We start from the raw sequence: 15,344 nt of genomic DNA on the forward strand, positions 1-15,344 counted from the left end.
AGAGATGCTGAAGATAATTTAAAACTGCAAGGAGTATAGTGTTATATTTTGCTGATAACTCCTAAAAATGATACTGGTAACTGTATACTTATATTTTAAAGGAATATAATTAAAACATAGTTGATCCTTTGAACAATTAGGTGTGGAAATATGACATATGACACATGAGTAGGAAAGGCTGTGATATTGTGGTAAAGATATATGAATTCTCTAATAAAGAGTTAACCAGAGGTAAAATCTTGGGTCTCTTTTCCAATTTTCAGAGATATTTCAGATGTCACAGTATTATTTAAAGCTGTTTCAACTCTGTGGTTTGACTATTTGTTACCATGCTGGCAGGAGGAAATAATGATCAGTAAGATTGCCCCAGATACAGTTTCCCTTTCTCCTGCTGAATCAAGGCTTTCTCCTGGGATAAAATTCAGTACATCTGAGGATCAGAGTAAATTTCCAGAGTGTTAGAACAGTAGATGAATAGCTTAAATTGTCTGCCTTTTCCCACTGTTCCTTTGTCTTCTTTTTAAACTTTAAATCTGATCATGTGTCTGTGTGTAAGTCTAATCCTGAAACAATGAATAATATTTGCATTGTTTCAGTACGAAGTTGTGTATCTGCATAATCTAATGAAAAAATTAACAAAACTAGCTAGTAAAAAAGCACTCCAATCAGTAACTTGCATTAAGGTAGTTTAAAAATATACAAAGGAAAAATACAATTTTGCAAAACCTCACATCAAATTTTCTGCTGAAGGCAATTTTTTTTACAATAAGGGCTGTATTCATGTCTTAGAATTTGGGAAAAAAATTCCTTTAATTGTAAATACATTTGATGTGTAGTTTAAATACTGAATTGGGAAAACAGCATAGAAAAGATAATCCCATCACTAACCTGGGTTTATTGAATCATAGAATCATGGGTCTGGTTGGATGGGACCTTAAAGATCATCTATTTCCAAGTCCCCTGCCCTAGGAAGGGACACCTTCCACTTGACTAGGTTGCTCAGAGCCCCATCCAACCTGACCTCCCTGCCACTTCCAGGGATATGTCATCCACAGCTTCTGTGGGCAACCTGTTCCAGTGCCTTACTACCCTCACAGTAAAGATTTTTTTCCCTAATATCTAATCTAAACCTACTCTAAATCTAATCTAAACTCTCTCTCAGTTTGAATCCATTTTTCTTAAATCTAATCTAAACTCTCTCTGTTTGAATCCATTCCCTCTTATTCTGTCACTATATACTCTTGTAAAAAGTCCATCTCCATCTTTCTTTTCATGTTTTTAATTAATTCTAAACAGGTACAGTGATACATTCCCATGAAGCAATTTAGTGTAGTCTCATCTTGTTGTATTTCAGCCTATTCTCTTTGTCAGACCTTTGCTTACATCAAGAGATTCAAGGTCAATTTGCTAAAATTAGCTTTTTGCATATGCACATTTTCACTATACTTTTAACTGCCACCTAAGCAAGGAATTTTATAATGCACTGTAGGAATCCACCACCTAGTATAAATACGATATAGATTTCAAGAATGGATATACATGGATATACACTTACTTTTCTGCCTGAAAGCCATTTAAAAACAGCTGTACAGTGGAAAAGTATGCTTATTTTGTGATAATAAAGATTATTATCACAATAATAATCTAATAAGGAAAGTGTTAAAAATATTTTAATATCTTCCATGAACGTATAATAACAAATCTTGTATAGCTAATGATAAGAGATAGATTATTAAATTAGCTCTTATTACAGTTTTTCAATTTTTACAGTCTTTTTACCTTGCAAATTACAGTACATAAGATGGAAAGCATAATTTACAAAAAAAATCCCCAAACAACTGTCCTCAGAGTAAAACTTAACTGATAGAAACAAATCTGCTGCTGCTTTTGTAGAACTTTTGTGTCTCTGACATCATGACTAATCAACAGTGAAATATTTGAAAATTCCACACATTTAAAGGGTAAAAATAATAAATGCAATAAATAAATGTTAAAGTTGAAGGTAAGTAGCATTACATAATTTGCCACATGGGTGATACTGTATTAAGCCTAGGGTGAAAAGGAATTTCCCTCTTGACAAACATTATGAAATTGCATCCTGTTTTTCAGAAGGTTAAGGTGCTGGGTCACTGCAGTGTACTGGCAATTATTTTTAGGAAATACTAGCTGTCCTTTTGAAATGCAGCACTGCATTTGAGTGCAGTGCTGTGCTTGATGTGGAACTAGCTATAGACATGCCAGAGAGGAACTACGCAAGTGTAAGTGTGGGAGGGCATGGGGGGAAGAGTGGGAGCAGTTGCTCTAAATAGATAGGGCAAGACTGCATGGATGAACTGAGGGACACAGAAGTGAAGTGATTTGCTTAAGAACTTACAGCAGAACGTGGAATAGAATTAAGTCTCTAAATGGATGCACATGGTTGAACTGCCTGTGGCTCTGAGATGCCACCTTCTGAGACCTGACAGATGATTAGAAAAAATTTATTTTTCTGAATACAGATTTTTATTTTTTTAAAGAAATGAATGAAATTACCTTTACTGTCCTGGTTTTCCCCCTGCCTTCTTCTTTTTCTGTAACTCTTAAGCTGAAGCTTTAACAAACTGCTGTAGTAAGGAGTTATATTGAGTTGCTTAAAGTCCATAATGAAAGCAATGGATTTAAAAGGCTGAAATGGAATACAGAGGTTTCAAACTTTAAAGGACGTTACATACAAGAGAGGCAGGGAACACAGCGGATAGCACCAGAGAGCTCTCCCTCAAATACAGAGTCTAGCAGAATGCATCCTCTCTTCCTTTGCCTCCAGGAGAGCTGACCTCCACCTGGGCTAGCATGGCAAGTGGAAAAGTCCATGGCAGCTGGAGGAAACCTCAGGGAGCATTGCCAGTAGCATTGATGACATAGCCGTAGTCTTGTTGACAGGCTGTGCAGCAGTTGCTTCTGTTTGTTTCAACAGCTATGGAGGGGTTGTAAAGCTTTCATGTAGGGTGTTTAAAGATTTAAAAGACAAATCAAAACAAGCCCAAAACATCAGAGAAAATCGGTTCAATACCATGTGGGTCTGCACTGAGTTGCCTACATGAAATATGTTTAGTTAGGAGGGTGGAGGAGGAGCAGCTCTTGGTTTTTGCTTTCTTTATGAAAGGCCATTTGAAAATCTGTGTGAGGTGTATAGTATATATACTGACTAGTCAGGAGTACATCTGTGGATCAGAAGCAAAATGTGTCAATTGTATTATTATGTGTAGTATTGAGTTTGTGATAGTTTCATGGTATCATGAAACAAATCATGATAGTCATGGCAAGATTTGTGTGCTTGAAAACCTGTCTGTTTTTCCTTTTATATCATTTTGTACAATAAAAGATACTACTTTTCCCTACAAATGTAGCCTGTTGCCAGAGCAGTCTAAAAGTCCCAGGAATATTTCCCTTGGGTGACTTAAAAATAAAAATTGATTACTCACGGCTGGTAAAATTTGACTGCTTGACATATAATTAATTTACAATAAATCAGTATTAATTGTGATAATTACTTATAGGACATTCTGAATGTTATTTACTATTTATTTTTGGGAACATTTATAACAACGAAATAATTTTCTGATACATTATGGAAAAGCAGAAGCACCCACCATATTCCTCTCCATGAGAAACATAATCCAAAATAAAATGGTGATAATTCAGATTCTCTTTGCTTGCCAACTTTTCTAAAAAAAGGAACAGAAAAGGAAAACTGCTGTGTAAGGTGAACTAGAAGGGAGATAGAACTGTTCTGGGCAAAGTCACCAGATTAGGCACTTGGAAGGATTTGGATGGTACAAAATAGGGAACTGAAATCCAAATAAGAAAATGCAGGAATATGGAACCAATTTTAATCAGAAAATTGCTTTTTATTCAGTATATGAATGTGCTTGAAGAGTAGAAGGAAAAGAGGGAAAGAGGAAGTAATGGAGACGTAGAGATAGATAAGTATCACTTTGGTTTGTCTAATTCAGTATCCCCAGTGCTGCTATGTGCTATCATTAAAGCCTTTTTTGGTTTTGGTACACAAGAATTAGAGGAATATTTAATGTTACATTTCCAATGTAAACAAATGAAGTTGGGTTGTGTAGTGTCAGATGGAGCCCAGAAGTTCAGTTTGCTGTTTTCACTTGACTGGCACAGCTGGCAATCTTGTTTTTCTTGCAGCAAGGGTAACAACTTTGTGCCACATTAATTTTCCATGCACGGTGCTTCTCAGCAGTGCTCACACACCACATAAGCTGCTTAGCTGGCTCTGTCAGCTGAGCCCAGCACCACCTCACCCAGCAGCTGCAGCCTTGCTAACTCCAGGCTCCTTCCTGCTCTTCCTGCGGGTCAGCAGCGCTAATTGTGCAGCCGTCCTCTCCAGGTAGCACATCTGCACTGCTGTAGCCTATGCTTGCAGCTCTGCTTTGTACAGACACTGTATTTACTGAGGCAAAGGGAAAGTAAGTTCACTTGTAATAATTCTGGGTAAACTTAAAATGGTTTGATGTATTTTGCTTCACCTAAACTTGTGTATAGCTTCCTCTCTCTGTGCGAGTCAGTATGACCACTGTCCAAATCATAGGTAATTCTCTGTATTAACTGTTTTCGTTCTCATGAATCCACCTTTTATCTGCTACTGCACTTGCTGAAGTTCAGAGAAATATTTAATATTGATTTCAGAACGGGCAGAATTATATAATTGAATATACAGTTTTCTTGTCAAGATATAAGTCATCTTGTGTGTCTCTGATTTTTTGTGGTTTTGTACAACTTATAAATCACACAGAATGCCTGGGCACCGACTTCTCTAAATTCCCTCTACTTAGTGTGACTGATTTGTTTATGTCCCATTTTTCTAGACCTGTGAATTCCCTATCTCCCCTATTCTGTACCAGTGTGACCCTCAGCACAATTAGTGTTGACAACTACCATCACACTTTCTGTTTCTCTGTCTGGTGTTTGAATGCTTTTCAACCTACAGCAGTATGACCGGGCATGAAATTGTGATGAAAATACAACTAAAAAAAAGATGACAGCCTGTTTCCTTAGCAACCTAGGCCACTGTGTGCATGCAGCCAGCTCATGCTAAAGTGAAAGACTTGGTGTTTATTCCTGTGATGTTTACTAGCAAATCTCAAGCTTAGCTACATCACCCCCTGAGGCTTTGCCATGAACATAATGTTAGCAGCAAAGCAAACTACGTCTTCTGTTTCACTTTTACAAGCAGGGCAGGATTTTGCTGGATATAAAATTGGTACAAATGTGCTGTCTTTGCACAAGGAAGAGAAAGGAAAAGACATGTTCTTCAGTTTCAGATCATGTCTTCTGGGCTCTCTGCCTTCATACCCCACTAGGCAGAGCAGACCTCAGCAGTGCTGAGTGGTACTCTCGGCTCTGAAACTCCAATGAAAAGTAGAGATATTAAAAGAAAAAAAAGCGTCTCTCAGTTCCTGATAGAGACAGGAATATAAAAAAGAGTAAGTCAATAGCCCCTTTTGTTTTTGGCTTTTAGGGATTTTTGCTCTGCAGGGAGTAGCATAGTTTTCAAGGCAATACAGGACTGGGGCATTCCCAAGGACTTGGCTGGCTTGTAAACTGTGACTTAAAGAGCATTCTCTTCTTCACATTGCAAGAGAGTGTTCTCTACTAGCCAGCACATAAAGCAAACTGCTGATGCATGCCTTTCATCAAGGAAAAAACTGACAAATTTGATTCTTGTTTTAAAAATTGAAATTAGACACATCTGTATTTCTCCAAGGCAAGATTCTAATAATAAGTTCCACAGAAATTGAATACTCATTTCAAACCAAAAAAAACAAAGTGATGCATGTACATTCTGCACACTGGGTGAAGACAGTAGTTAATTTTGTATATTTTCTGTGAGGCTAATCTCACTATTGTCAAGCTGATGATCTAAAATATACTGGTTCATATGGTCCACTGGCTGAATGTCTTTTAAAAAAAGAATTTATATATAGGGGAATATTTTTTCTAAAATAATCACCATAGCCTCTATAATAGAATGGAGGAGAATCTAATGGTGTCTAATTCCCCTTGGTTAGAATGGCCATAGTGTCATTATACTGCCACATACTGGAGGTGTATCTGTTAGGTGTGGAGCAGAAGACACAAAGATCTGTTATTCATTCCTTTCTCTTTGGTAGTAATACACTGTAAAGATGAAAAAAGCTCTAAGACTTATTAGTGTAGTTTGTTAAACTTCATAAAACCAAGATACAGAGCAAAGTTTGTCATTGTCCTGTAGTTAGAAGCAGTTGTGATGTGCTTCTAGGGAAAAATCATAATATCTTTGAATGTGGAACACCAGCTATGTGTGTGGCATTGCTGATGAAGGCCAGTGTGACCTTGAACAGGTCCTTCTTTTCCTTCTTTTGAAAATGAAAATGTGTTCCTCTGCATCATAGAATTTGAGAGCAAATAGACAAGTATTTGCAAAGGACTCAGTACACTTATGAGAACCCAAGCAACTTCCAAGGTATTCACCTCCAGGAAATGGGCTTTAACAGATTTTATACTAAACAGATAAATATTTTTCATGTGTTAAAAAAGGAAGGAGAGCGCAGTGCATAAAGTTAGCCACATATGGATGTGGTCATGACTTGGAAGTCAACTTGGATGATGTTTTTTGAGGAAGTTTTATTGAATATACAAATTATTTGGGAAACTGTATAGAAAACCCCAAAATAAACAACAAATATAAGCTTCCTCTTCAATCTCTGAGCAAAATGCCAATGATAGCATCGTAAGAATATATTAAGTATCTCTGATGGATCTCTCCACTGACTTTTCAAATTTTTGCATTTGACTTTTCTCTCATAAATGATAAAAGAAAATTATATTATCATAAAGGCCTCTGAAATGGGTGTGTTTTAAAGCACTCTGTTTGAGCTGTGTAGAAGCTGTCTACTGTCCATATTTCATGAGATATAGTGATCTCCATGACGAGATCAAGGCTATAGTGAACATTTTGAAGAACTGAAAGTTATTCCAGAGCTTTTATTTAAGACATTCTGTTGAAGAAAAGGGAGATGGAGAAATGATCCTTGTCTGACAATTTTGAAAAACACTGGATTAACTAACAAAGCTCTGTGTCTTCAAGTTGAAGAAAAAATCTCAGAATCCTCTTTTGTGGTGCTTACTTTAATTTTTCCCCTTTCTCTGGCATACTGACTGAAAAAATTGAGGAGAAAGAGTGATCTCAACACTTGTCAAAATATTGATAAGAAATTTGGAAGCATCTTCATTTTTCTTGGCTGATTTGCTCTACGAAGAGAAAAGGAATTAACTGATGTGCAACTTTAATGCAAACCTCCTCCAGCCCCGAACATTTCAATATTATTTTAACTGTGTTCAACACCCCAATTTCTGATAAAATAAATGATGAGTGCACTACAGTGGGGTCATGGGTCCCAAATAAGAGATGGGTGATTTCTATGGGCATGTTGGATAGAATCACTACCAGAGTCAGGAATGCCTTTGTTAGGTGCAGTTTATGGAGAAAGTAACTAAGAGGTTGGGATGGAATCAGCAGCTTCTCCAGGAAAGGTTTTTTTATAACAAGTGACTCTCTGCCAGCACCTACTTGTGTTGCTGACTTGCATGTTGCAATCTGTTCAAAGTGTTCCAAACTGAAGCCCTAACACAGGAATTGAGAAATAATAAAGAAGTTAAAAAAAAAATAAAATCTCTTCTAGAACATAGGTACAGCTACCCTAGGACATGTTATTTTTATCTTAAGTACAAATTATTAAAGATACTTTAAAAACTGTGAGAAAAAACATGGAAGTTTATACTAGTAATATGCAGGGATCCAAGAAATTATTTTAAAGTAATTGTTTAATTGGTGAGATTTCGGAAGACAAAAGTTGAGACACAATTCCAAATCGTAATAAAATGCAGTGAAGCTGCAATTTTTGTCTCATCCCTGTGTAAAGATAAGGGCTAAATTTAAACTTCGTTTGAATCTCACATTTAGATTCAGCTGACATGAATAGTTAGTGTATAGAATGTGATCAGTGAGTTGGCTGGAATTGTACATTATGTCTGTGATGTAAAAGAGTTCTGATATCCAAGGAGAGATTCCTGCTCACTTCCAATTTTCTTAGACAAGGTAAATGGTATGTTATCTAAGATTTTTTTTAAACTACTCAAATGCAGTAAATGCAAAACAAAACAGAAAACAAACAAGAAAGGGCAGAAATTACTGATGGAATAGCCTTATCTAAAAACCAGCTGTGCAAATTGGTCTATCCTCATGAATAGTCATAGAAGTTAATAAGAATAACATCAATAGGGTTCTCTGCTATTATAAAAGTTCTTTGTAAGTCATTCTTTCAAAAAAAGAATTTGTTATTGATGTTCTTTGTACAGATATTTGAAGCGTCCCATGGAGCTTTATGTATTTTTAAAAAATATATATTGTTTTCAATGAAAGCAATCATAAGAGACGTTCTAATTTGATGTTACCTTTTTGTGGTGTTTCTTCTGTCTGGTGTATACAGGCAAAAATGATATGGATTTGATAGCTACATAGCATTTTAGATATGACTCAAAAAAATGCTTTCATGCTATATTGGATGACACAAGTTGTAAATTAGATTTAAGTGTTCGTTTCTCTGCTTCTCTTCTGATAGGTCATAGCTTGTGAACAACAGTATGACTACTCATATGATGCTCGATGTGATGTATGGTCCTTGGGAATAACAGCTATTGAATTGGGGGATGGAGACCCTCCTTTATTTGACATGCATCCCGTGAAAACACTTTTTAAAATTCCGAGGTATGGCACTAGATGGCTCTCTTCACTCACTAGTTTGTTCAAAGGCAGTCTACTCAAAGGAGAACTATTTGGCTAATGTTTGTGCTTAAAATACTAAGAATCTCTTCTACAGAAAGAAAATAAAAATCTGTAATGTTAAAGATTATTTTTTCAGTCTGTCTTCTACAATAATTTTTATATAGAACTTGAAATTATAAAAACTTATTTTTTTTATTCTTACCTTAGAATATAAAATCATAATATCCTGGTACCCTCCTTCCAACAAAACTTTTCTTTACCTACTACTGATGAAAACGTTTATTTCAAATGGAGAATCCAACATTTGTAACTGATAAATAATGTTTTCAAATATTATTCCCCTAGAGTCTTAGCCTTGTTTTACTGTTAAAGAAAAACATACAGTTTTGACAGTGCTATGAAGCAGTCTGGCAATTGCAGCAAACTGTAGCCATAATTTATTTCTTCATTTACCTGAGGATGTTAAATTGTGAAGATTTGGATTGTCATCCGTGGACAGTCCAATATGAATTAGATTAGATATGGAAAAGGGATATAAAATTCTTTCTATATATATTCATGTAAATTAGCTGTATTATTTCATACTGTCTATATTTGATTTCATTTGTTTTCATTTCATTGAGTCTTCCTGAATAAGTTGAGATTGTCAGTGTAAAATAGGGTTTAGCAACAGACCAGCTGTAATAATAGAAGAGATATAGAAATTGTCCATGATTGATTAGACTGGCATGTACCAGTCTTTTCCACATTTTGGCTAATGAAGAATCACCACGGACTTAACAGTTTAAAACCTTCAGCAATACAAGTATTTGACCTTTGTTATCTACACAGTTATCATGGGCCTTTAAAATTTTGTTTGATTGCAATTTGCATTTCTGATTAAGTCTATTTATATGCAGATGCAGTTGTGCTGGATTCTGGCTCATACAGTTATCTCCTCCCCAGCTCAGACATGAACTACCACCACTCTTTCCAAAATTATTCATACTGAAGCAGCAGTTGATCTTGTTGCCTTTTCATGAGTGTCTGAGCAGTTAAGGCAAGGGAGGCTTCAGATTACTAAAACAATATCTAAAAATTTTATCACTGCTCAAAACAGTTTTAAGAGGACAGAAGTGATACCAAAAGTAAGAGCAAGCAATAGGAAGATACAGAAAAATAGGGCATGTAGAGTCTTTGATTTCTGTCTACAGATTACATATTTCTCTATGTGCTGTTGCATCTCTGTATGACATAGCAAAACAAAGGTGAATTATCTATCTGATTAATCAAATAATGTGTACATTCACCAAATAGAATAGTATCAGTTTTTAAGTCAAGATATTTTCCCATGCTGTGCATTGTATGAGCTATAGTCCTGCTGCTTCTAACTATGCATTCTTATTAGATGAAGTGAACTATGATGAGTGCTGGATGGTGTAAGCACCTGGAGTATAGGAGACAGAACTTCTCTCCTGGTACTTGTTTGGAATCAGTTCAGAGGGATAGCAAATATGACAGAAAGGTACATTCCCCTCTTAGAGTAGCTTGACAGTTCAGAAGAATTCTAGGAGCAGTTCCTGGTAACTAGGCTGAAATTCACAGATTTTTAACAGCCTTTTCAACATGAGCATTGAGGCTCTCAGACTGAAAGTCTGAAATTCTAATCAAGAATTAGTTCCTTGTTTGCTTACTTCTTGACTCCAGTTGATCCATATCTTTCTATTTATAATGTCTTCTGTGTACTAGTCTGGTCTGTTGTCTGTGATGCTAGTTTCTTTACATTAGCAGAAAACTTTGCAGTGGTTTTCAAGTTTTGTTATCAAACACTCTTTATTAATCTGTTCTCATGAATATTTTAAAATGTTAGTAATGGCAAAATTACCCAAAACTAGATAAAGAAATGTCTCTGTGTGTTTCTGTAGGCTTCTTCCATTCTCAAATATTCAAGTTGCTATGTCAGTTTAGTCATTGGCTTTTTTTCTAGTGAGAGTCAATTGTGCTTTCAGCTTTGGCATTGAGTTTCATCCTAGTGAGCAGCAGAGCTAGACTTCAGTCTTAAATGTGTATAATTTAAATCAATGAGTCTTTACTTTGACTTTATAGGATTTGAATCAACCACTGGATTCATAATTTTGTAGTGGCAGCCAGAACAGTTGCATACCCCCCAAGATCTTTGGAGATATCTTGTATAGAACTCAAGTCAAGGACTTCTGTTAGATTTAACTGCCTCCAGATTCACGTCTGCATTATGTAACTTGGACCAGGGATGGACTAATTTCCAGATTGAATAACTCAGAGGCTGGCAGAGGAGCACACCTGTGCATGCACCATAGAGTCCCAAGATGTGTTACATGGCATTGTGGGAAGAGGAGGTCTCCTATGCCCATTTAAATTCAGATTTTCTATCACTGGGTCAAGCAACATAAAATGTGATTGGGGACTGAATTTATCTCAACAAAACATCTTATTTCTAGAGGACAGTGAACCCTCAGAAATCACCAAGTACTTCAACTTGGGCATAAGAAAAAAGGTGATCCCACTGTGCTGCACTTCCCTCAAAGCCTGACTAGTGTTTCACAACAGGAGATGCTGCGTGCTAAGTGTTTTTGAAAACACAAGATTTTTCTTAAGGTGTCTAAGTATTAACTTCATACTATTGATAATATGGCCTGAGCTGTGAGCCAGATGTTTAAGCAACTTTCTGTGGTTAAACTTTTCTTGTCCTACAAAATTTATCTGCAGCAAATATCTGATAGCAAAAGTAGAGTGAAAAAGAAAATACTAGTTAATTTTTATGTCAGATGCTTCATTAGACTCTGGACTTTATTTCTATGTATCTTATGTAGATTTCGAAGAGCAGGGGATACAAGTTTCTGGACTAATGCAAATATAAAAAAACTCTTTCTTTCATGAACATTTTGGTGTATGGAGGTGCAGTATCTTAGAAACAGTTGTGATAGCACATGCATGGGACTTTTCTTAAAACTGCTAATGAGAAGAAGGCATTATCTTAGAGCAAATGTTAAGGGTCTGTTTTGCAATAATGCTCCAATTGTCTCTCATCAAAATGGATTCTTGGATCTAACCAATAAATCTCCTGAAAAGGGACCTCCAGTGCCTAGAGATAAGAGATAAATCATACTGCAAAGACACTGAACCATGAAATTATTCTGTTAACATGTCATCTGCCTAGAATATATTTTCAAATCTTCAACAGAAGGGTCTAAATTATGAAAGGAAGGTGGCCTAGCAAAGTTGGTAATTTGGGAGTTGATACTTTTAACCTCTTCCATCTGCTGTCACTACTTAGGTGTGTCGGTTTTGGCAAAAATATTACAAAATGAAATATTCTCAAGTATCATTACACCTAAGCTTTTTAAATTAAAATGGGTCCATAAATTCTCCAAACTATGTTATCTTGTGAGATATGTTACATCATCTCAGTACTATGTCTTAGGGCATCATGACAAATCACTGGCAATTATTTGAAATTTTGAAAAGTAACAACTATAAAAAATAGTGTGGCAAAGAGGAGATAAAGATGGCATATTCTAGTCTGGAAAGGGTGGGTGAGATGTATGTACCAGTGTAAAGTGAGGATTTCAGATCATGTTGCAAAGATCCTGCTTTTCAGGATTTGTCTCTTTATATAATAAAGTCTTTTTTACAGAGACATGGTAAAGAGCAATTTTTCTAGGTTACACTGACAGCCGACACTAACAGGAATTAAACCAAATTCTCCACTCACATCTATCACTCAAGCTTTTTTCTGAGAGCAGTGGAAGGCACCTGTTTTAAAATTGGTTGGTGATAAGAAGTGGCTGTTTGATTTTCTAACTCACAAAATCTGAGAATTAAGTGAAATTTCATTTAAAATTATTGTGATGCTTCATTAATTCGGGTTAAATAGCCAGGAGTGGAATGGAGTTAAGCTTGTGAGTAGTCATCGAATGGTGCACTTCTTAACCAGTGTTGTACTGTGTTGAGACTTAGAATTTACTGATGGCTTGACTGCTTCAGCAGCTGACCTGCACCCAGCAGGATCAAACCACCTCCTACCTCATTGCAACTTCATGGTAGTTTGTACATAGGCAGTATCTTCTTACTCTTTGTGCCACCATACATTCACCTTTTAGGTTGGTAAATAAACTCTGAAATTCTTCAGGATTTCTCAATTACTGTTGTTTTTAAGTTATGATCATGTCAAGAGAGAGAATAGACAATAGAATATAATTTCAGTAGTTAGAGTGACTGTGGGACAGCCCTTCACCTTGCTTTGCTGTGTACATGTGAGTCATCTGATGTACTGCAGGTAGTTTCATCCATCTGATCTAACACAGCCTTTCGTATTGCAACCTCTCATATTCCAACTTTTCTGTAATTTTGCCATCTGCATTGGTGTTGACATGATCCTCATATATAATGTAGTGTACACTTCTACTGCTGTTGCTTGGAATGGTAAAGAAACACAAGTATGTGTTGTAGGACAATATAGCTGAGAGTTGGTTGCTTTTTTAAAACAAAATCCAAAAGAATTAACACATTTAATTAACATGAAGTTTTAAATATGAAGTTACTTAATATGAAGTGTTTAAAGTAATTAAAGTCATGCTGAAAATAGTCTTATGGTAAATAATTTGATATCAGGAATAGAAATTTCAGAGCATAATGTTGTTTATTTCTGAATAGGAATGTGAAGTGCAGTTACAACAATGTGACTAAACTACTTCAGAAGACTAGATTCTGCCTATGGTTATAGGTAGGGCATTGTGGTGTCTGTAAAAGCTATGTTTAATTGTCTGAGGAATAAGCTGATTTTTAAACAATATTTTATTGTCTAATACATTGTATTCCCATTATTTTGTGATTGTATTTTTATAGAAAATTCCAAATAATAAAAATGTAAGGTGACATGTTACATTTAGTGAGCAGAACTACATGTCCTTGGGATTCTCCTTAGTTGGTGTATGAATAGCAAGCAATTCAAGTCTATCTCTAGGTGAAAAAACAAATGGGTCTGTGACTAGGCTTTGGAATGACCACTACTAATTCTTCAGGAGGTTAGAAACTTGTCATACAATCTTGCACCAGTGAATATGACTAGATTTTCAAAATTATTTAAATCCCCAGATTTGTTGTTGGCTAGCTAGTGGAATTTCCAAGAAGCACTTTGTGGTTTATTTCTGTTACAATGCTTTAAATCTCCATCCTGTGTTTATTTTTTTTCCAAAGAGTTCAGGATCACTGCTTTCACAGTAAGTGAAGCATTGATATGTTTTTTAAAATGTCAGAAAGTGTGTGTGCTTGGCTGTATTTTCTTCCATAGAATCACAGGATGGTTGAGGTTGGAAGAGATGTCTCCAGGTCATTTTGTTCAACTGTGCTGCTCAGCCTGAGTTATCTGCAGCAGATTGCCCAGGACAGTGTCCGTGCAGCTTTGAGTATCTGTTAGAATGGAGACTCCACAACTTGTCTGGGCAACCTCTGTCAGTTCTCAGTCACCCTTACAGTGAAAAAATATATCCTGATGTTCAGGTTGAACCTTCCGTGTTTCAGTGTGTGCACATTGACTCTTGTGCTGTCACTGGGCACCACTGAAAAGAGCCTGCCTCAGTTTTCTTTATGCTCTCCCTTCATGTATATCTACATTGCCAATACCCATTTTGAGCTTTCTCTTTTATGTGCTAAACCATCCTGCCTGTCCCAATCTTTCCTCATGTGAGAGGTGCTCCATGATTTAAAATCAGTCAATCTCAGTGACTGCTTGCTGCACTGTCTCCAGTAGCTTTGTGCCTCTCTGATACTGGGGAGGCCAGAACTGGACAGAGTGCTCCACATGTGGCCTCAGCAGGGCTGGTAGAAAGGAAGGGTCACCTGTCTCAGCCACAGCCCTCCTAAAGCAGCCCTGAGTTCCACCAGCCTTCGTTACCACAGGGGCACAGAGCTGGCTCATGTTCACCCCAGTGTCCACTGGAACCCCCAGTTCCTCTGGTGCAAGGCTGCTTTCCTGGTGGTCAGCCCCCAGAAAATACTGGTCCAGGGCCCTGCACTGCTTTTGCTGAACTTCTGAGTCTCCTGTTTGCTGTATCTCCAGCCTGTTGAGGTTCCTTCCCTTTGGATGGCAGCACAGCCCTGTGGTGTATCAGCCATTCCTCACAGGTGGGAACATGAGCAAACTTGCTGAGGGTGCACTCTACCTCATCATTATTGAAGATGTTGAGTGGGACTTAGACCATTTTTACCCCTGCACTACACCTCTAGTGGTGGATGTAGGTGTTTGTGTGATTTGGCAGTACATGTGTTAAGTCCATGGGGAAACGGTTTTGTGCAAAGAGGATTAAGTATTTTAGTGTTGTTACTGTCAGTGTCTCAGAGTATGAAACAGTGCCAAAAGACTTCAGGGCAAAGGCTCGGCCCTTAAAAGGATGTACAGGTCTTATTCATTGCTAATTAATTCCTAACAGGTATATGAATTGATAAAAAGTCAAATTTTGAATATCAGATTCAAATAGATCTGTGCCAGGGTTTAACAGAGTAA

The 15,344-nt window shown here is 36.7% G+C and overlaps 1 protein-coding gene across 7 annotated transcripts in view; it reads left to right on the forward strand.

Annotated features, from left to right (window-relative positions):
- The window catches only part of MYO3B (myosin IIIB), a 197,044-nt gene that overhangs the window by 38,999 nt on the left and 142,701 nt on the right, over nucleotides 1-15,344 (forward strand). For all 7 annotated transcript variants that reach the window (XM_085584410.1, XM_085584406.1, XM_085584405.1 and 4 more), the window contains one exon: nucleotides 8,661-8,806. In XM_085584410.1, the coding sequence (XP_085440536.1) occupies nucleotides 8,661-8,806 (146 nt within the window). The remainder of the gene's footprint in view (nucleotides 1-8,660; nucleotides 8,807-15,344) is intronic.

The sequence above is a fragment of the Lonchura striata genome, chromosome 7, assembly GCF_050655825.1.
Source record: "Lonchura striata isolate lonStrDom1 chromosome 7, ASM5065582v1, whole genome shotgun sequence".
NCBI classification, from domain to species: domain Eukaryota; kingdom Metazoa; phylum Chordata; class Aves; order Passeriformes; family Estrildidae; genus Lonchura; species Lonchura striata.